At 40.9% G+C, this 22,956-nt stretch overlaps 1 protein-coding gene across 1 annotated transcript in view; it reads right to left on the reverse strand.

Annotated features, from left to right (window-relative positions):
* Positions 1 to 22,956, reverse strand: part of JPH2 (junctophilin 2) — a 139,250-nt gene that overhangs the window by 96,428 nt on the left and 19,866 nt on the right. Inside the window, exon 2 of the mRNA XM_029611949.1 lies at positions 2,696 to 3,476. Within this exon, the coding sequence (XP_029467809.1) occupies positions 2,696 to 3,476 (781 nt within the window). The remainder of the gene's footprint in view (positions 1 to 2,695; positions 3,477 to 22,956) is intronic.

Below are 22,956 nucleotides of genomic sequence, written 5' to 3' on the forward strand. Positions count from 1 at the left end.
CATTGCACACTTTCAAAATCTTCGGGCAGAAGCTATCTGGCATAAGTGAGTTTTCTACAGCTCTTTGCTGTGTGCACATGGTCTGGGTCATTCTTTCACTCTCAAAAGCCAAAATAACCCCTGGATTAGGAAACTCGCCCTTCACCTCCTCAACTGAAACAGATAACAGAAACTATTTAGTGCTGCTGTCATCCTGGCCCCGATTCACTTGTCCTATTTTTTATTCCATGAAATGGATCATTATTTTGCAAACTCTTTGGTCGTTCGATAAGTACAGTAGCTGATTGGGTTAATTTACTGCATCTGTCTATATCTGATTGTTCCATAAATCGCTCTGGGCTGGACTTCGGTTTAAGGAAGGCAGAATATAGTGCAACGCGACACAACAAGTGAAAAGAAACTTTGGCATCTGCTAGGGCAGTTGCAGCAAGGCTAGATTTTTGCTTTTACTGCCTTAATCCCAAAGTGTTTGTGTCTGATGATGAGGTTACGAGTAACGTCAGTCATTATTTGGCTGATCGCTTTATCTTAGTAGTGACAAGTGCAATATCGCTGCCACGTATTGCTGTAATAATACAAATCGGTGTGCACTGACAGCAGGCAATATATTATACGCTGGATAATGAGCGTGCTGCATGAGGGAAGCAGTGGGAAGAATCAGTGTAATATTGTTCGGCGTTGCCTCTGACTTGCCAGTTTCCTTAGTAGGAAATCGCTGCTTGAGTTATGTTAACAAGGGCCGCAGTCACTTCTGAGCGCAACGGTATCCTGCATTCCAAACTCCTGACGGAAAACAGGACCTGCTCTCTTTCCCTCTGAAGTACAAATAATATACAATAAATATTAAGTAAAGCTGGTGCCCCCGAGCCGGGTAGTGCACGAGCAAATGATAGCATTATTATTTTTTTTCTGAATGTGACTTTTTAGCCTGTCCACAAACATGCAGGAGGGCAGTGTGCCTGTTTGGTGAGGTCACTGGGTGAGTTCTGCCAAGCTGAACATTGTATTCCCCCTCGCTGGAGACGTCAGGCAGCGGATGCTCGTTATTTTTATAACAGCAGTTTCCCCCCAAGGCTGATCAACGGTCTTGCATAACTAAAGGGATTGCTTTTGAAAAACGGAGCCTTTAGCAATAAGTAAAAGAAAAAAAAATCTAATTAACTTGCACCCCTCTTTAAAATCTGTATTAAACTACTGAAAAAATTAACTTTTTCACCCATTGCATGCATTGGGAAATTTGCTATTAACTTCTCTCCGCTGTATTAAAACAGTGAAGCAAAACCGTAGGGCGAGCTAATATCATATCCTAAGAGCTGAAGTAAATTTAAACAAAATAAATTATTCTTTTAGATGGCATCTTTCAACCCCCTTTCCTCCACATCCCACCACACATACTAAGTCCATTGCATACACATATCTAGTACAGAACTGGTCCTTCCTAACCCAATATGTGTCACAATTTGCACTGGGATCTTTCTGGACAACAGTTTTAGAATAATTGCTGCGTCAGCTGCACCCATGGCTTGCTAACACCATGACACGCAATGACACAGGAGAAGGGGGTTTGGGGCAGACTGGAGATGATGCATTCAGATTCAGGAAGACATCTATTGTGCTGTTCAGGCAACTTCCAAGAGATAATGAGACGTCAATTGTCTGGAGAGGTGGCAGGGAGAAAGTAAGGGCTCAGTGAAGTGGGGGGAAGGGAATATGCTCCATATTTCCCCACCCCAAAGAAAAAGGATATTTATCGGAGCTGCTGTTGGTAACAGATATTGATCTTCCGACTCTAACACAAAGAAATCAAGTGTATTATTAATATACAATCTACATATTGAATAAGCATTGGCATTAATCATAAAAATATGTTCAACTGACATCACCTGTGGTATCCATTATGTTTTACTTTAGTGTAAGGTCACTGATATAGAAGTTAAGTAATTACGTCTAATTCTACATTCTTGGAAAGATCGCAAGCACACAGTATACAACACGAGAACTAAGCCAGCTTATATAATAAAATGTAACAACATGCATGAGATCAAGTAGCACATACAAGGTCATAAGTGGCTGCCTGCATTTCCTAGAGGACCGGAGACTATGACTGCCACAGAAGATCCCCTGCTGCTGGTATTAGGCGATTCCCAGAAACCTGATCTTATTGCAAAAGCCATAAATCCAAGAAGAAAAATGTGAAATCGACTATTTAAAGTTTTTGTATCTCGCTTTGAGGTTTGTTTGGGTTTTTTTTTTTTTTTTAGGAACAGCAAGTGAAAAACATAAATGAATAATAAAATCAGCTTTTACACTTTGATTGGCTAAACAGACATCAACAGTGACATTGCCAGTTAGACGTGCCTCTCATTAACACAGCTTCTAACTTCTCCATTGGAAGACATTCCTCTCTCTTATTTGGATTATTAAAAGTACTGTTTTCCTACTCTCTCTCTTCCCAAAGTTTCCCTTATTGCTATCCAATTCCTCTCCAAATCTTCCCTTCCTGGAATGGAACATATTGGAAGAAAATACAATGTGATTACATAATTCGGTTGCGGCTGTTGTACACTGTGCATATCATTACATCATAAGCCAAACAAAATAAAAAAAATATTAAAAATCAGTTCCGCAACTAATTTATTCTGCTTTAAAAATATTTACCAGACAAGTGTTTTGCAGAAAATGGTTTAGTTCCTACCTGGAAACCGCAATCTCAGATTTTTGCCTGGCGATAGCTGCCGCTCTCTGTGCTCCTTCCACGCTCCTGTCAACCTTCTGTCTAATCTTGGCACTCTTGAGTGGTATCACGCGCTTCTTCATTCCTTTAATGAAGACATTGTTTCTGTACTTCCCTTCTTCCTTTCTACCATCTGGAAATGTGGTGCATCCATATCCATTCCTAATGTTATCCAACCACTCTCCCTCATATTTTAGTCCACTGGATCTCTCACTCACTCCAAAACCTGACCGCTTGTCATTTTTCCATTCTCCCATGTAGACTTCTGTGGTTGTGGCATCAATGTCAGACTCCACTGGTGGAAACTCTTCCGTTTCTGTCCCTTCTCCGAGGCTCACGGAGGAGTTGGCGTCGCTGGCCGCAGAGCTGAACCCACTCTCGCTCTTCAGGAAGCTGAGCTTGCTCTTCTGACTCGACAGGGAAGACTTGGAATCGGATTTAGTGAGCTTGCCAAGCAAAGAGCCCCTCCTGAAGAGGCCTCTTTTCTTCGGCTTGACAGAATCAGGGTCTGAATAGAGAGAGAGGGCAAATCCCCCCCGGGTGATCGTGGGCGACACAATGCTTTCTTGGCTGCCGGGCAGCGTATCCGGCTGCAGCAAGGTACCGTTGCTGTGCTCGCTCCGGAGGGACGTGAGGGAGGTGCGTAGAGGAGAGCGGACCACAGCCGCCATGCCATAGGGGACACTTTGGCGCACCCCATATCCATGACGCATGCCATTGGTGAACTGTCCCTGGTAGGTTCCTAAAAGAAAGATGGGGAATCTAGTTACAGACTGAAATTGTAACATAAGAGATTCTACTCAAGAGATATACGCCAAAAGAGAGACTTGATCGTACTGTCGAAAAACTACTTTGCTGGGAAGGCACAGTCTGGTGGTTACCAACTTTCAGAGATGACTGTCTCTCTCTAAGGTTCCAAGAGCAGATCCCAGTGCATAGAGTACCAACATTTAACCACCATCTTACTGTATTCAAGATGCAATTAAATCGTCTAGGCACCGTAAAAAATTACAAACCTGCATGATCAGAAAGGAATGGCAGTGCTGTAAGAAAACTATATACGTTTAAAAAAGGATTTACTCATAAAATTGGGTTTTTCATGTGTAAATGCACTTTACCTGTGTCAGTGGGCTTTTAAAATGGCTAAATATATGCCATTGAGTTGGCCATAAGATATTCATGTTGTAAGTGCACTTTACTCCAGCAAAAGGCTTTTAAAGTTGCTATGATAGTATGTTACAGTTATACCTGTAATTGCTTTCTAAATTACCTCCTTAGGGGGCAATTTTCAAAACAAGGCAGGCAGATGTAAAGTCCACAGGTACTTTCCCTTTTCAAAATGGCTCAAGAAAAAAAGTACCTGCATAAATGTGTACCTGCTTTTTTTTGTATGGGTTTTTTTTGGGGAGGGCAAACACAATGCACGCCATTTTGAAAATGCACACTTTGTTTCTCCTCTGGCCTAACCCGCTTGCACCAGAACACAGGTAAGACTAAAGGGATTGTGAAACAGGGTTGCTTTTACCCTTTTTACAGAGTGCACAATTTTCAAACAGCCCTGTCACCCGTGCAAGTAGCTATCTGAGTGGGTAAATGGGCTTTTGTAAATTGTCTTCCCTACATAATAAAATTTAACACACACTACTGAGATCAGCTCCGAGCTAGATCACAGCTGAACTGCAGGAGTCAAACTTTAGTCCTCATTTATCTCTCTCACAAAGTACTGGAAACCAGTTTTAAACCAATTTTAAATATATTCTAGGATGGGTGACGAGCCATTTGTACAGTTTAACATTAGCTCGAAACCACTTTCCAAACTTATTTACTCACACAGAGGCTGATTTACTAAGAGGTGTTAACACATTAAATGGTGGCATTAATACACAACTTTCAAGCAGCCCCCATAATGGTATACTCTGCGTGTACACTGCACATGCAGGCTTTGCTGAGTATTTTTAAAGCAAATTTAGGCGAGTAAGTTACCTTTGAAAATCCTCAGGTAATTGGCCTTTTCGGAGGCCACATGTACGCTTACTCAGATACGTTTTAGTCAGCAAGGCAGGTGCACGAATGCCTCTTCTCTGAAACTGGGTCATGAGCATGCCTGTATGTCCGCTGAGCCTGGTTCTATTTCAGAACATTCGTTTACACGCATAAAGCCAGGGTTTATGCACGAAAGTGGCTACGACCCGCATTAAGAGTAACGCATGAGCTTGTGTTATCATTAGCACCATAACAAATGCAGCCCAATGTGAGAAAAATGGTAATGAGCTGTGTTGTATGCAAATGCATGCAACCAAGCTCATTAGTACTCAGAGGGTTAATGCAAATTGCATTAGCCATATGATTTGCATTACCCTTTAGAGGTGTACTTAAGGAGTTTATTTGGCTAGGTCAGCAGGCTAATGCAGCTGCTATGATGGCTGCCACTCCCAGCAGAAGAGTAGGCCCTTCTGGTCCCCCTTCCTACCCCCTACCTCAAGATTCCTTGATTGGGTTGCAAGACCCTGATGTCCACATCCCCCCCCCCCCCCCCCCCCCAAGTACCCCACCAGAAGGTCCAGGATAAGCGGGAAGGAAACATCCTTATTCCCTCCCATCCTGCTATTTCCAGTGGCTAAAATGGTATGGGATGACCTCACTCCCTCCCATCCTACCCATGATTTTTTTTTTCCTTAAAAGGGCTGTGTTAAGATTCCCCGTTGGTTATCTTGTGCTCGCTGACCTTGAAATAAAACCCGAAGACTGAGACTTTTTCTGCCCCATGGCTGTTTCATCTTGATGCTGTTATATTCGTGAACAGCTAGAGCGAGAATTACAGAGACCTAAACCAGAAATACCTATGTGCAAGCTCAAAGATGCAGCAACTTGCAATGGATTTTCTGTTCAGTAAACAAAAAAAAAAAAAAAAGAGAAAACAGGTCCAGTAAAGAGCTCTTCCATAATATTCCCAGGAAGGTTTGTCATCTGCAAGGAACCATATAGTACAGGCTTATACTGGAGTGTGGAAAGTTGTTGAAGTCAACCTTTAAACTATTTTTCATCTATCACACCCTGGAAACTAACATGTTCTTTGCAATCTAGATTGTTTCATTCATATTTTTCCATATGCAAAATTGCTCTCTGAAAACTATTCTTGCAACCCTTGCACATCGTTAGAGTCACAAAAAAAAAATGGATTCTTCTCTTTTGTGAATCGGATCCTTGTGCTACAATTCCCTTTTTCTGCTCATTTAAAAAGCCCTCAAAAGCATCATCTTTTTTTCTGGGGTAATTTCCTACCCCAGATGCAACTTTCATGTAAAATCTCAGTTAGTGGTCCTGCCCATTTGGCCTATTCAAAACATCGCCACCCACATTCTGGGGCATGACACTCTACGAAGGAAAACGGGCTACCTTTTCCTTCCTGGAGAGCCAAAAAGTACCTGGGGGTTACTAAATTAACCAGAAGTAATGGGAACCTCCTATTAGGATAACTTTGGACCCTAGCACATGTTAAGCATTGGGGTACAGAGTTATCCCAGTCAAGTTTCATTAAATTGTTTCTACATTGCATCTTTGCATCTCGGATAAGTCACCACTTCCCCAGATAAGTTTCCATTCCTGGCCAGAAGTCACTTTTCTTTCCTGGGTGGCTGCTCATTGGTCTTCCTACAAAATGCAGGTCACATGAATAACCGACCCATTCTGTATAAAGAAGGGAAACAGGTCACTCTTTTCTGCTGATGCCACTGTCCAGCTAATTGAGAAACAACGCTTTCTTGATGTAACTGGATTCATACTTCAATGCACGAACTCGAGAAACATGGAAAGCAGCAGACAAACTAGCTCCATTCTGAGATGTATGGACAGTGCTCATTATGCAGCTGCAGAAAGCACATATGCCGGGACAGACCTTGCTTATAGATGAGCAGCTTCTGGCATTTTGTGGATGTTGTTCTTCTGGTAGCCCAAAAAGCCAAAGCATCGCAACAAGACCCTAATGATGTTACAATGCTCAGGCTACCTTACCTCTCAATGGACAAGAATACCTTAACAACCAGATGCCCCACAGGACCACTGAACCAGCCGCATGGTTCAGCCATGGTACAAATCAGGGAGAAATGCTGTGGGCGAAAACATTTTAGCAATATGGAACTGGCCCAGACTCTTCTGGACAAGAACTTTACATATGTTGTTGGGATATTGTTAAACAAGAAATATATACTGAATGGGAGGCAGCCATATCATGACTGTGAGCCGTTTTCGAGTACAGTTTAGAGTTAATGGACCATGTACTTTGGTGTCATATGTGCCCAAGAAGGGAAAATCTGTTCTTCTTCTTTCCACCATGCTTCATAACAGAGTGGTACAAGGACCAGAGACAAAGCCAGATGTAAGAGTGCACTACAATGCTACTAAGAATTGGAAGATGCCGGGCACCATGTGGTGCAGATACAAACTTGCAAATGCAAAGTGAATAGGTGGCCAATGGCACTATTTAGAAATATTAGATGCCGGTACCATTACCAGCTTCAATACCCACAATCCAACCTGGCAGCAGTTATCTCTAGAAATAGGAAGGTGTATTTTTTCCTGTCAATTTGTGACTGAGAACTGATAGATTGAATGATTAGAAATGTTCAGAGGTTTGTAGAAAAATGTGATAGTTGTTTTATGTGTTTTCAATAAAATCTCTGTTTTTGAAAGAAAACAGAGTAGTCACTGGATACTCATGCATAAGCACTTATTTAAATGTGTTTTCAGGGTAAGCAGTTTCAAACGGTAATGCCATAAAATCTGCCTAGGATAACAAGTTAACCCTCAAAACAAGAAATGTCTTTTTTCCCCTGCAAGTAGAAGGTTAAAATGTACTGGCATCACATGCACACCTGCAATTCCGTTAAGACATTGGTTCTCAGCTGAGCCCCATGAAGAGTCTGGGTTTCAGGAAATCCACAATAAAGATACAATGAAGATACTTCTCACCTTGAGTATTGCATTCAGTTCTGGAGACATACCTTTGTAAGGATATCAAGGAAGGAAGCAGTTCAGAGGAGGACTCATTCGAATAACAGAACTCATTTGGATAATAGAAGGACTAGGGGGCACTCCATGAAGTTAGCGAGCAGCACATTTAAAACTAATCAGCAAAAATTATTTCACTCAACGCACAATTAAACTCTGGAATTTGTTGCTAGAGGATGTGGTTAGTGCAGTTAGTGTAGTTGGGTTTAAAAAAAGTTTGGCTAAGTTTTTGGAGGAGAAGTCCATTAACTGGAGAAGGTACAGAGAAGGGCGACCAAAATGATAAAGGGGATGGAATGGCTCCCCTAAGAGGAAAGGCTGAGGAGGTTAGGGCTGTCCAGTTTGGAGAAGAGACGGCTGGGGGGAGGGGAATATGATAGAGGTCTATAAAATCATGAGGTCTAGAACAGGTAAACGTGAATCAGTTATTTACTCTTTTGGATAATAGAAGGACTAGGGGGCATTCTATGAAGTTAACAAATCAGAAAAAATTATTTTTCACTCAATGCACAATTAAACTCTGGAATTTGTTGCCAGAGGATATGGTTCGTGCAGTTACTGTAGCTGAGTTTAAAAAAGGTTTGGATAAGTTCCTGGAGAAGTCTATTAACTGCTAAGTTGACTTGGAGAATAGCCACTGCTATTACTGGCATCAGTAGCGTGGGATCCACCTGGTGTTTGGGTACTTGCCAGGTACCTGTAACCTGGATTGGCCACTGTTGGAAACAGGATGCTGGACTTTATGGACCCTGGTTCTGACCCAGTATGGCAATTTCTTATGTTCTTATGACTGCAACACCATCCCTACACCTAGAGGCCCAACCAACTCAAAATGGACAAACTGGAGGGGAGAGAGGAAAGGAAAGGGTGGACATAACATAAAAACGTAAAGGAAGGTGGAATTTTCCATAGAAAAAGTAACTCAAGGACAAAGGGTCATGATATGAAGTTGGAGGAAGGAAGGCTCAGAGGAAATATGAGGAAATACTGCTTTTCTGAGAGGGTGATCGATGTCTAGAATAAGCCTCCCGTAGAAATGGTGGAACCCAATACTGTGACAGGACAGATATAGAGGGCAGTGTTAAAGAACAGCATTAACAGGTTGGGTAAAAGACATTTGAGATGAGGGGGGGGGAGGGGGCTGGATGCTTTTTTAAGTTTGAGATCTTGTAGAAGACCAAAAGAGGGGAAGACAACTGCCTTGAACACGGTGTGAGAGGCTGCAGCTCAAGCTTATATAGTTGACATCTGGGATATATCGTTAACTAGAGCAGTGAGGACAGGAACAACTAGGCAGATTAGGTGGGCAAGAGGATCCTTATCTGCTCTCATCTACTGAGTTACTATATTCGGCTACACTGGGTCTCAAAGTGACATTCATGTATGCAAATCTACATCAAGCGGCTTCATCGCAGATACTGCAGCAACCAGACTGACAACTAACCACTACCTTCCCACAAGGGACTCACCACTCCTAAAAACACTCATCTAATTCACATGAGTTGCTGAAACAGTATTTCTGGCAATGCATTATTTCACTGCTTTTAAATAACTAAACCCTTAGTCAGAGTTAGACTTCACATAACATTCAGTAACAAAAGAATCAGTACAACAGTGTTCCAGTTATACAGCCTGGATTTATTTATTTTAAGGTTTTTTTCTATCCCGACGTTCGCAGAGCATCACATCGGTTTACAAGTAACATGTGGAGGAAACAGTATAACAAAAACGTAACTGTGCATTACATTTAAAGAAGAACATGAATATAAGGCAAAAAATTAGGATATAATATAATAAAAATAATATAGCTTATAATATGATATGACACCAATATGATATGGATCATACAAGTCCTAGTTCTCACTGGGATTTAGATGAAAGAAGTGTACAAGTAAGACAAAAGCAACTATATCCAAAAAATTATATATATTTATTTATTATTTATTTAGGTGTTTTTATATACCGGGATACGTTGGGAACATCATCTCGGTTAAATATATATATATATATATATATATATATATTTTAAGATGTACATTTTACTTTAGATAATTTTCATTCACCACATTTCATTTGCAATGTACTAGTGTGGTGGGACCTTGCAATGCTGCTACATCATCTGGTAATTTTGGAGCATCTAAAATTCAGATAAGAATGTTTTGTGAATTAGAGCCGCTTGAGGATAACTTTACTTTTGAAATACTTTTCACGTTTAGGAACCAGGTCTTTCTGTTTTCACGTTTTTTAATCTTTCCTTCCCTTGCAGAGGAGAATTTCACTGTTCCTATTTTCTCACTGAAAACGTAGCAGCGGGTACAGGATGCCTCCAGTTCTAGGGTACATTTAAATGAGTGGAGCAGGACATTTTATGTCATCTCATCCCAATCATGAAACAGTCACCGTACCAGGGAAATTTAAAAACAAGTCAATAAGTCCATAATTGACCATCATGTCAACTGGATGTGTTGCTTGAGCTTGGAGTATGATGGCCCCGACTGTGCCACCTGCTCAAGGATGTCATCCAAGGCCGTCAGACTCCAAAGACTGCATCTTTTTTGACATTTTTGGTAAAGCTCATAAGTCTGAAACTATCTCAGTCTTATTGGCACCGAAGAACTCAGGCCATCATCAATTGCTGTCCATCATCTGCTCAGGGGGGGGGGGGGGGGGAACATTCTTGCTCTTCTCACCTGATACATGAGGAGGGTTCCTCAGCGCTGCAGTCAGGCTGGAAGAGTCACAGCACAGAGTGAGTGTCATGCGGAAGTACTGAAGTACTGCATCGGTCTCTATTGCTGCAGGAACCCACTGGCTGAAGCCCCAAACTATGGATCTGGGCTGCAAATGGGGTCACAAAACCTTTAGCTGGAGTCATAAGTGCCAGCAGCAACAGCATTAGTAGAGGATTGCGAGGCCTTGGAGGCAGCATGTGCTCCCAGGCCCCACTGGGACAACATCTATGCATGAGCTTCTGTGGTAACAAGAAGCCCTGTGTGAGCAGGTGAAATTTATTTTATTTTCTGTACTTCTCGCCTTATGTCCTAGATCTTTAGAACATTTCATTTGATAGATGTTAATGCCTATTTATGAATACTACCTCTGTAACCTGTCATAGCTATGAATGTTACTTTTGTAAACCATTCTGATCTTTACATGGAACAACGGTAGATAAAAAGTCTAAATAAATAAATACATATAGAGAGAGAGAGAGAGAAAGAAAAACCCAATCAGGCAGTCAATCAAATTAAAGTGTCCATGAAAAAAATACAAAAGAAAAATATCCAAAAGAAAAACAAAACATTTATAAGTATTTGCCTTTTCTTTTGGATATATAATTAAAAAAAAAAAAAAAGAAAGGGAAAATGCACTAATGTGAAGATAATAAAAACTAATTTTATTCTAAAAGTTATCCATAAAGGCTGAATTTTAAAATGGCCACGTGCGTAGCCGGACCCTGTGCACACCTCACGCATTTTCAAAAGGACCCAGCCATGGAAAAGGGGCAGGCCGGGACAGAGGCCGGCCAGCGCGTGCAACTTACTTCTGCTCATTAGAGGAGGTAATTTACAAAACAAAAAAAAAGGGTTACTTAGGCTAGATTTAGGGGTCTGGGTGGAGAGGGGAAGAGGGAGAGAGTTTAGGCAGGGGTAGAGAAGTTCTCTCCCAGTCCACTCCTTAATTGGAGCGGACTGGGAGGGAACTGGGGGAGGCCCGAGTGCATCGCCATGCGTATCAATGCAAAATTTGACACCCTCCCCCAGCGCACGTCGCCCGCCATGTGCGCAGATTTTTAAATCCAGCGTGCATGTATGCATGGCCAATGGATTTTATAACATGTGACGCCAGCGCACACATGTTATAAAATTGGCGCATCCATGTGCGCACACCGGGAACCGCGTGCTTGCATGTTTTAAAATCTACCCCTAAGTAAGCACGGCCTGTTATAGTCAATTTAAAATAATCAAATATAGTACAATGTATTACAGCATGTTTGTATTTTAAACAAATAACTCTAGGATATAACCTAATAAAAGCTCAAAACATGGACAAAAAAATGTATTACACAATTCAGTTACTTAACAGTCAGATGTCTGTCAAATATTCATATTCTACAACAACGGCTCACTACCTCAAATTTTATCAACTAACAAAAAAAACAATTAACTTTGAGGATTAATGCTCAAAAGCATATATTATATTTTATAATACTTTAACAAACTCTACCGGGGAAGGTATCAGATAGAAGTGCTCACAGTCTCACAGGCTCTTGCCCTGTACAGGGCTACAACCCTTCTCATGTATCGGCACTGTTAGATCACGTCATCTACCATTACCCCATAAGAGTAAGCCTATTTTATTTATGTTTTTATTTTTAATAAATCACCCAATAAAAAATTTTTCTTTTAAAAAAAATTTTTTACCCTTGAAAATTATTCACCATTATGTTTTGCGTGATCCCTCTATTCAATAAAATTACTTATCTTTTCATGTGCTTGACTTCCGAAATTATCAATACTTGTTATGCGCTCACTTGCTTGTTGTCAGCTGTCTTCCTGCCCGACATTGTCAATGTTTCGGCGCAACAAGTGCGCCTGCTTCAGGGGCTTACTGCTCAATATTCTACAAAAAACACATCTTTTTAATATACTCTTATAAATGCATTTCTTAATGACCAAATTCTCAATGGTACTCACTATTCAGATTGGTGCTTTTTCACCCGATCTTTCACAGCGTTCAAATATGGCGCCAAAACGCCTTCTCTATCTCAATGCCGGAAATGCATATGCTCTTTATTTCCTGTCACGCATTGTTAACGCACCTATCAGCTGATTTGTCTAGAACACTGACCAATCGACCTCCTTGTTCAGCCCAACTGGGGCTACTGTTTGTAATTTAAAGATCCACTTTTGCTCACGTTGTAATAAACGTAAGTTTAAATTGCCTCCTCTTTCGTCCTGCTCCATTACCTCTAACACCGTACTTTTTAAACTCCAAAAATTATGCGATTTTTCTAAACAGTGTTGCACCAGCGGGGCTTCTAATCTATTGCGTTTAAGTGCACTCTTATGTTCTATTAAGCGAGTTTTCAACTGTCTTGTTGTTTTGCCTATGTACAAAAGACCACAAGGGCACCATATAGTATACACTACAAAACTGGAATTACAAGTTGACTTTTTTATAGGTTTAAACCTTTGAAGTTTATCTAAGGGGATATTGATATTAGAATGAGCTAATGGGCACATCACGCACGACCCACATGCAGAATGTCCATCCCAATTTACTTCATGTTGTAGGGAACTCTGAAAATGTGATCTCAGTACTTGATCTTTTATGTTTGTTCCTCTTTGAAAGGCTATTAATGGTCGAGATTCAAAGACTGTATGTACTTGAAGGACATTCCAGTGGCGTCTAATGCTGCGTGCCACCTCATAATTTGTAATTCCAGTTTTGTAGTGTATACTATATGGTGCCCTTGTGGTCTTTTGTACATAGGCAAAACAACAAGACAGTTGAAAACTCGCTTAATAGAACATAAGAGTGCACTTAAACGCAATAGATTAGAAGCCCCGCTGGTGCAACACTGTTTAGAAAAATCGCATAATTTTTGGAGTTTAAAAAGTACGGTGTTAGAGGTAATGGAGCAGGACGAAAGAGGAGGCAATTTAAACTTACGTTTATTACAACGTGAGCAAAAGTGGATCTTTAAATTACAAACAGTAGCCCCAGTTGGGCTGAACAAGGAGGTCGATTGGTCAGTGTTCTAGACAAATCAGCTGATAGGTGCATTAACAATGCGTGACAGGAAATAAAGAGCATATGCATTTCCGGCATTGAGATAGAGAAGGCGTTTTGGCGCCATATTTGAACGCTGTGAAAGATCGGGTGAAAAAGCGCCAATCTGAATAGTGAGTACCATTGAGAATTTGGTCATTAAGAAATGCATTTATAAGAGTATATTAAAAAGATGTGTTTTTTGTAGAATATTGAGCAGTAAGCCCCTGAAGCAGGCGCACTTGTTGCGCCGAAACATTGACAATGTCGGGCAGGAAGACAGCTGACAACAAGCAAGTGAGCGCATAACAAGTATTGATAATTTCGGAAGTCAAGCACATGAAAAGATAAGTAATTTTATTGAATAGAGGGATCACGCAAAACATAATGGTGAATAATTTTCAAGGGTAAAAAAATTTTTTTAAAAGAAAAATTTTTTATTGGGTGATTTATTAAAAATAAAAACATAAATAAAATAGGCTTACTCTTATGGGGTAATGGTAGATGACGTGATCTAACAGTGCCGATACATGAGAAGGGTTGTAGCCCTGTACAGGGCAAGAGCCTGTGAGACTGTGAGCACTTCTATCTGATACCTTCCCCGGTAGAGTTTGTTAAAGTATTATAAAATATAATATATGCTTTTGAGCATTAATCCTCAAAGTTAATTGGTTTTTTTTGTTAGTTGTCAAATATTCATTACATATTACAGTATCAATTATTAGTGTACATGTACAAAACTACATTACATGTCAATGATTTACATAAACACATTTAAACAATAGATTGAATGGTCACAAAAATATACACAAACATACTACCATTCATACACACAAAGAGATGACAAACTATGGTATGTGATGTCCCGGGTTAACAGATAACATACGTTTAAAAAACAAAAAAAGGGGGAATTCATAAGAACATAAGAAGTTGCCATACTGGGTCAGACCAAGGGTCGACCAAGCCCAGCATCTTGTTTCCACCAGAGGTCAAACCAGGCTACAAGTACCTGGCAAGTATCCAAACACTAAGTAGATCCCATGCTACTTATGCCAGTAATAGCAGTGGCTATTCTCAAAGTCAACTTGATTAATAGCAGTTATTGGACTTCTCCTCCAAGAACTTATCCAAACCTTTTTTAAACCCAGCTACACTAACTGCACTAACCACATCCTCTGGCAACAAATTCCAGAGCTTAATTGTGCGTTGAGAGAAAAATACTTTTCTCCCATTTGTTAACTTCATGGAGTGCCCCCTAGTCTTTCTATTATCTGAAAGAGTAAATTACTGATTCACATTTACCCATTCTAGACCTCTCAAGATTTTATAGACCTCTATCTTATTCCCCTCCCAGCCGTCTCTTCTCCAAGCTGAACAGCCCTAACCTCTTTAGCCTTTCTTCATAGGGAAGTTGTTCTATCCCCTCTATCATTTTGGTTGCCCTTTTCTACACCTTCTCCAGTGTAACTGTGTCTTTCCTGAGATGCGGCGACCAGAACTGTACATGGTACTGAAAAGTGCGGTCTCACCATGGAACGATACAGAAGTATTATGACATTTTCGGTTTTATTCACCATTCCCTTCCCAATAATTCCTAACATGGTTTACTTTTTTGACTAAACAAAACAACAAAGAACTGCGGCACTTGTCTTGTAAATCAAAAGCCCAACACAAAAAAAGACAAAGTAAGATGTTTTCAAATGCTGTGCAGACCACGATTAACTTCAAAAATTACTTAGTTTTAGATAGAACCGCATCAGCAAGCCAGACAGCGGCAGTGACAATACACTTGCCGCCCGGACTACTCGTCACTTGCGGTGTAGGTGTTACAACTGAAAGAATGTTCAATATTGTAATGCAAACTTGAAAAATCAGCTGGTCCCAAAAACACTTCAGAAATAAGCCCAAATTAGAACTTCAAAAAAGCCCGACAGCGGCCGGTGTTTCACGATACGGAGATCGCTTCCTCAGGAGAACATTATAGGCTGTTGAAGAGGGTGCTTCCAAACGGACGTGAATGTCTCAAATATGTATCAATATTTGAGACGTTCACGTCCGTTTGGAAGCACCCTCTTCAACAGCCTATAATGTTCTCCTGAGGAAGCGATCTCCGTATCGCGAAACACCGGCCGCTGTCGGGCTTTTCTGAAGTTCTAATTTGGGCTTATTTCTGAAGTGTTTTTGGGACCAGCTGATTTTTCAAGTTTGCATTACAATATTGAACATTCTTTCAGTTGTAACACCTACACCGCAAGTGACGAGTAGTCCGGGCGGCAAGTGTATTGTCACTGCCGCTGTCTGGCTTGCTGATGCGGTTCTATCTAAAACTAAGTAATTTTTGAAGTTAATCGTGGTCTGCACAGCATTTGAAAACATCTTACTTTGTCTTTTTTTGTGTTGGGCTTTTTACTTTTTTGACTGCCACAGCACACTGAGCTGACAATTTCAATGCATTATCTACTATGACACCTAGATCTTTTTCCTGGGTGGTAGCTCCTAATGTGGAACCTAACATCGTGAAACTACAGCATAGGTTATTTTTCCCCTATATGAATCTCCAGTACTTGTCCACATTAAATTTCATCTGACATTTAGATGCCCAATCTTCCAGTCTTGCAAGGTCCTCCTGCAATTTATCACAATCAGTATGTGATTTAACTACTCTGAATAATTTTGTATCATCTGCAAATTTGATTATCTCACTCATCGTATTCTTTTCCAGATCATTCATATATATATATACAAGCCGTAAAGCCCGTTAAAACGGGCTACATCCCTCTGTCTCTCACCTCCCCCTCATTCTCTCTCCCCTCACTCTTCACCACCCCCCTCCCCCACCCACTCCTCCCCACCCTCCCTCTCCTCTCACTCAGTCCCCCCCTCTCCCTCCCTCCCACTCACTCAGTCCCCCTCTCCCTCCCTCCCACTCAGTCCCTCCCTTCACCCACCTCCATTTCCTCCCGGCGCCGTAAGCGCGACTTCCCGCAACCCTCACCCGGCTCCATTAACTCCTCCCGCTCCTGCCGGCAGATCTCGGGGGGGGGGGGGGGGGGTGTCACTCCCGCGCGCGCGGCAGTGACCCCCCCGAGATCTGCCGGCAGATCTGGGGAGGAGAAGCAGCGGCGCCGCGCGCGCAGTGCCGCTGCTTCTCCTCCCGCTCCTGCCGGCAGATCTCGGGGGGGGGGGCGCGGGAGTGACACCCCCCCCGAGATCTGCCGGCAGATCTGGGGAGGAGAAGCAGCGGCACCGCGCGCGCGCGGCACCGCTGCTTCTCCTCCCGCTCCTGCGGCCCCACCGCTATTTTTTTTTTCTGACCGACGTCCTTGCCCGCACATGCGCAGTAGAGCTGCGCTCTACTGCGCATTTGCGGGCCGTCGGTCACAGGCCATTTATAAGGTAGATATATATATAGAAAAGCACCAGTCCAAATACAGATCCCTGAGGCACTCCACTCTTTACCCTTTTCCACTGAGAAAATTGACCATTTAATTCTACTCTGTTTCCTGTCTTTTAACCAGTTTGTAATGCACGAAAGGACATCGCCTCCTATCCCATGACTTTTTAATTTTGTTAGAAGCCTCTCATGAAGGACTTTGTCAAACGCCTTCTGAAAATCCAAATACACTACATCTACCGATTCACTTTTATCCACATGTTTATTAACCCCTTCAAAAAAATGAAATGGTTTTGTGAGGCAAGACTTCCCTTAGGTAAATCCATGTTGACTGTGTTCCATAAACCTTGTCTTTCTATATGCTCTGATTTTTATCTATAGAATAGTTTCTACTATTTTTTCCAGTACCGAAGTCAGGCTCACCGGTCTATAGTTTCCCAGATCACCTCTGAAGTCCTTTTTAAATATTGGGTTACATAGACAACCCTCCAGTCTTCATGTACAATGGATTTTAATAATAAAATTTGTAACCTAACTAATAGATCTGAAATTTCATTTTTGAGTTCCTTCAGAACCCTTGGGTGCTTACCATCTGGTCCAGATTATTTGCTACTCTTTAGTTTGTCAATCTGGCCTACTACATCTTCCAGCTTCACCGTAATTTGATTCAGTTCATCTGACTCATCACCCTTGAAAACTGTCTCCAGAATCGGTATCTCCCCAACATCCTCATTAGTAAATACAGAAGCAAAGAATTAATTTGGTCTTTCTGCAATTGCCATATCTTCCCTAAGAGCTCCTTTAACCCCTTGGTTATCTAACGGTCCAACTGACTCCCTCGCAGATTCCCTGCTTCGGATATATTTTAAAAAGTTTTTATTATGAGTTTTTGCCTCTACTGCCAACTTCATTTCAAATTCTCTCATTGCCTTATCAATCTTTTACACTTAACTTGACAATGCTTATGCTTTTTCCTATTTTCTTCAAATGGATCCTTCCAATTTTTGAAGGATATTTTGGGGATAAAATAGCCTCTTTCACCTCACCTTTTAACCATGCTGGTAATCATTTTGCCTTCCTTCCACCTTTCTTAATGCATGGAATACATCTGGACTGCGCTTCTAAGATTGTATTTTTAAACAATGTCCATGCCTGTTGTACACTTTTAACCTTTGCAGCTGCACCTTTCAGTTCTTTTTTCTAAAAGAAGTGATTTCCTTTGAAAGCATGACATCAAAACCCCCTACTTTTCAGTCCTACAGGTTTGCTAGAATGGGATATAAATGTACAACATACAGATATGCAATGATGTTTCACTATTCAAATGCCAACATTTGACTAAATTTATTCTGTAGACATGCAGCAGATTTGCCATAGACTTTATTTTTTTTTTTTAATTCTGGCATTGGGATTCTCTATATGCTTCTACAGATTCTACCCTCAGGATGTTACAGAAAATTAAGATCATTGTCAATAAAGCATTTGGAATTTAGCTTTTTTTTTTAGGTTTTGTGATACTTGGGGGGAGGGGTACTATCATCATGTACCTGTTCTTCCTTATGTACATTTGCTTACACAAGTAACCCTTCCTTACCTGTACTCCTATTCATTAGCTGGCATAGTCACTACTACAGTAACATTAACAAGGAGCAATACACGTTATTTTGTGAAAATAATGGCTGCCTGCAGCAATGAAGGAGTACATTTGCATGAATTAATGTTAGCGAATGTGCCTCTAAGTACTATTCAACTTGAAGTATAGTCCATTGTGTAACTACAGAAGGGGTTTATTTTATTACTGATTTATTTACATTGATAACCCATCAAGGTCAAAACATGGCACATGAGAGCTCACAGACAGGACTAAAAATACAAACTGGCACAAAAGTTCCACCAAGCCAAGCATACAAGAAGATTAGAAAAAAATCATACAATTTCCAAATTCATTAAATAAAACAAAACTCATGAATGAAAAACAAGAAAATGGAAAAAAAAAATATAAAATGAAATATAAACCTTTTCCCCTAATATTTAAAAAATGTGATGTCATGAAGTTCTACACTCAAAATAGTCAGATATGGTAATATTTGTAAAGACTAACTTTGTTTGCAGCATTGTCCAATCGGGATCTGTTCTGGGACCAATTACCGTATTTCTTCGATTGTAAGATGCCATTGATTGTAAGACGCACACTAGTTTCAGTACCACCAACAATTAAAAAAAGCTTTGCTTAAAGAAAAAAAATTTCTCAGAATATCTTTTAAAATTTATTAAGAATTTTGTAGAATTTTTTTAGAATATTTCTAATAATGATTCTAAGAATAAAATGAAACGCTAAAATAACAGTATATCTAACAAAATCTTTTTTTTACTATAGTAGAATTAAATTTACTAGCAAAACCAATAGTGAAACACTACCGTAAACAATGTCACAAAAGCAAAAATACAAAAATTCTACCACAGGTATTTTACAATATTAATTTCATCCTTCCAAATCCATATACGAGGCAGATTCATCACAGTCAGATTCTTCTGAGACCTCTTTATCTTCATTATAATATATCGTCTTCTGAACCATCAAGAGCATTGGTGATGCAACATTTTAAAAATGAGTTCTGCACTATTCTTTCTGGGATTAGCTTCCAAGCTGTTGATACCCATTCTGCCAATTTTGATGCCGGTGCTTTCTTAATTTTTCCGGAAGGTTGTCAGTTAACAGCCAGGATTCATATTCCTTTCTCTAGTAAGTCTTAAATGGTTTGTTGACTGAAACATTGAGTGCATCAGCAGTGATGCATATCATCACAGCGATGTGCTGTTTTTCCTAGGCAGCCCTTATAATCTTGACTTCTTTAGCACCTTTAGCATTGAAGGTGTAATTTCAAGGCATATCAAAGAAGACCAGTGTTTCATCAGCATTTCCAATTTGACTGAACTCATATTTTTCTTTTTTCCCTTAGTTTGATCACATGTTGCTGAAAGTTAATCAAATTCTGTTCAAAGTCTGCAGGAATTTTTTGACAGATAGATGCTCGGGGTCTTAATGATAACCCGCTACAATGCATGAATCTGTCACACCAGCCCCGACTGCCTTTAAAAATTGTTTCCTCTATTCCGAGGGATGATAAATGCTGCGAGAACGGTATTGTCCTATGACAATGGGATCCTTCCTAAACTGTATTGTATATGTTGAAACTTTAAGACAGTAACTTTTAAAACTGGCGCATACGTGCACGCCTGTGTCGGCCTGCACCCAGGTATACGGCCATTTTTTTTTTTAACTTGTGCGCGTACATGCGCACGTTATAAAATAGCCTGGTCGCGCGCACACGTGCGCCAAATTTTAAGTGGGTGCGCGCAAAGGCCACTTCTACTGCGTAAATCGAGGGATTTTAAGAGGGGCGAGCGCCGATACTATTTCCAGTTTTACCAGTTCATCTTCGGTTCAGACGCAGGTCTTCCAAACCCCCCCTGGTTTAATAGCCTTCACTCCCCCCCCGTTATCCCCGACCCTTACAACACCGCGACAGATCTGCCTGTTTATCTTTATGCGATTACTTCTGCTATGGATATCGTGTAAGTTAAGTTACTCGGCGGGGGGCCTCGGCACGTGCCGGATCGCTTAAGTATTTACGTGCACATCTCAGGTACACGCCCTGCCCAGACCATGCCCGCAGCCCCTTTCTGAAAACATCCTTGATGCGCGCAGTTTGGCATTTACGCATCATATTCCGGCGGCTTTTAAAATCCGCTCGGCGCGCGCAAGAGCCCGACACATTCACGCATCCCCTGATTAAATGCAGGCGTCGGGCTTTTTTAATTCACCTTTAATGTTTTACGTAACCTGCACTGGGATCTTTGACGCGCTGTGGGAAATCAAATTGAAAATTATAAATCGTGATTTATTACCATGAATGTGACAATGCACTGGCATACACGAGGGAGTCGTTGCGAGGTTAGACAATGTTACTGGACCTCGGGTTCATTCCCCTCTTGTTTGGAGCAATGCACGTATAGAAATTTCTGGTTATCCTTATCAACAAATGTTTACTAGGCGACAAGATGGCCAGCCTCTCATCCAAGAGGGGGACGTTCACCTTTTATTGCTGCAAAGCAGTTAAATTTTGATAAATAAGCGGAGTTAAGGCATAAATGTATCAGTCAATCAGCCATGAGTAATAATAATAATAATAATAATAATATACGTTTCATTTAGATTTGAGTGTTATTAGCTAAGCAGTCAAGTGGGAGTCAGTGCTATTTGTATACTCTGGCATTTGCTAGGACAAATGGTCTCTCGGTGCTGCTTCTGTAAAAGCATTGTGGCAGACCCTGGTCCACGTTATTATTCACACAGCTGTTTAGCGGCAGAGCACTGTTACTGAGAGCTGGCTAACGAACCACTTCAGGCTGGACGGCTATGGCATCCCAACACCTCTTCCTATGGGGGGAGGGGGTAGGGGGCCACTTAACCAGCCAGGAATGGTTTTTGGTTTTCTTTTTTCAATGAGAATACGTCTTCATCTCAATATTATCATCACCATGATAAAAAAAAAAAAAAAAAAGTGGCCTCTTTTTTTTCCATCCTCTCACCTTCCACTTTCTCCTTCAGAAATTAGAAGAGTTATTTTGGTCACCGCCCCCTCCACGAGACGTGGCTCAGCTGCAAGAATGCAAACCTTTTCAGGACAGAGGGGTTCCCGTGACCAGTTCTACTCCATTGACTGGCTCGGACTTCTGAAAAGACGACATCTTAAGCCAGGAATATTAGCAGTTTTTTTGTATTAAGCATTAGGTCACTTTGCACACACAAACAAATGTGTTTGCTCTGATAAATGCCATTTTCTCGCTTCTTGATCTCTTTAGTGTTTTTGCTTGATTCAGTTCCCCAGCAGTTTTTTCCCCTCTCTCTATTTGGATTCTCAAATGCATTGGTCTATATTTCCTGTAAGGATTAAATGCTTTGTATTATATCCTTTGAAATGTATAAAATTACATTACAAACAAACAAACAAAAAAAAAATACAAAGTCACCATTAACCCAGTCAGAAAGAGAGCAATACAGGGCAAGAAATATTATGGGCCCCCTCTGCAGATGACAGAAGTGCAAATCTGATCATCTTGAAAAGAGCTTTGGTCATAAACTATGAGACATATCAAAACTGGATTAAATAGTAAGAAAAACATTGCAGAGCATTTTGTACGAATGATCTTTTTATCCCTGAGGGCCGCAGGCATAAAGGGACACGCAGAAGCAATTTACCGCGTATTTTTACGCATTCTTGAAAGTGGCGTTCCCGGGGATGGGCAGAGTCAGGGCGGGGAAACCATTTCCGTGCCGACTTTCCAAAATTGAAAGTCTGCGCTTCAGCGTACAAGCGAATGCAAACACCTGTTCTTAAGCAGGCATAAACGTGCGTGCGCACACCACGCAAGGGTTCGCACATGCCCGCTAATTTACAAAGCAGACTTACATGCTTAAGCACTATGCTCTAAGATTGAGGCTCAGTATGGACACAAAGTGAGTATATAAACAGGAGTAAGAGGACTCCATGCTTCGCCTGCAGCAGACCATTAAACACGGAAGCATCATTAGGGAAAAAAAAATCGTTTTACTTAGTATCTCTATTTATCTACCCTTCTTATTTTCTATGTGGAATCGGTTTGTGTGACTTAGTTGTTTTTATGTTTTAAATGTAATCCAATAAAGTTATGATTTGGGTCCTTTGACAGTACAGCTCTGAAAAAATAAAATTGTAGCAGTAAATAGTGTAAGGAAGTGATGGGAATTATAAAGCTACATTGATTGGATGGATGGGCAGACTAGATGGGTCATAGGGTCTTTTTCTGCCGTCATGTTTCTATGAGCGAGGAAGGGAATGCGGTCATAAGAAACAAAACGGACGGATTGTTTGGATCTGGAGTAAGATGACACGGAAGGCCACCTTACAGCTTCTGTTCCTCCACAGGACATGCAGGAAGGGAGATTTGTTATCATGGACAAGATGAAACAGTAACACATTACTCTTATTTTGCCATCCATATGCAA

This window comes from Rhinatrema bivittatum, chromosome 8, assembly GCF_901001135.1.
Source record: "Rhinatrema bivittatum chromosome 8, aRhiBiv1.1, whole genome shotgun sequence".
NCBI lineage: Eukaryota > Metazoa > Chordata > Amphibia > Gymnophiona > Rhinatrematidae > Rhinatrema > Rhinatrema bivittatum.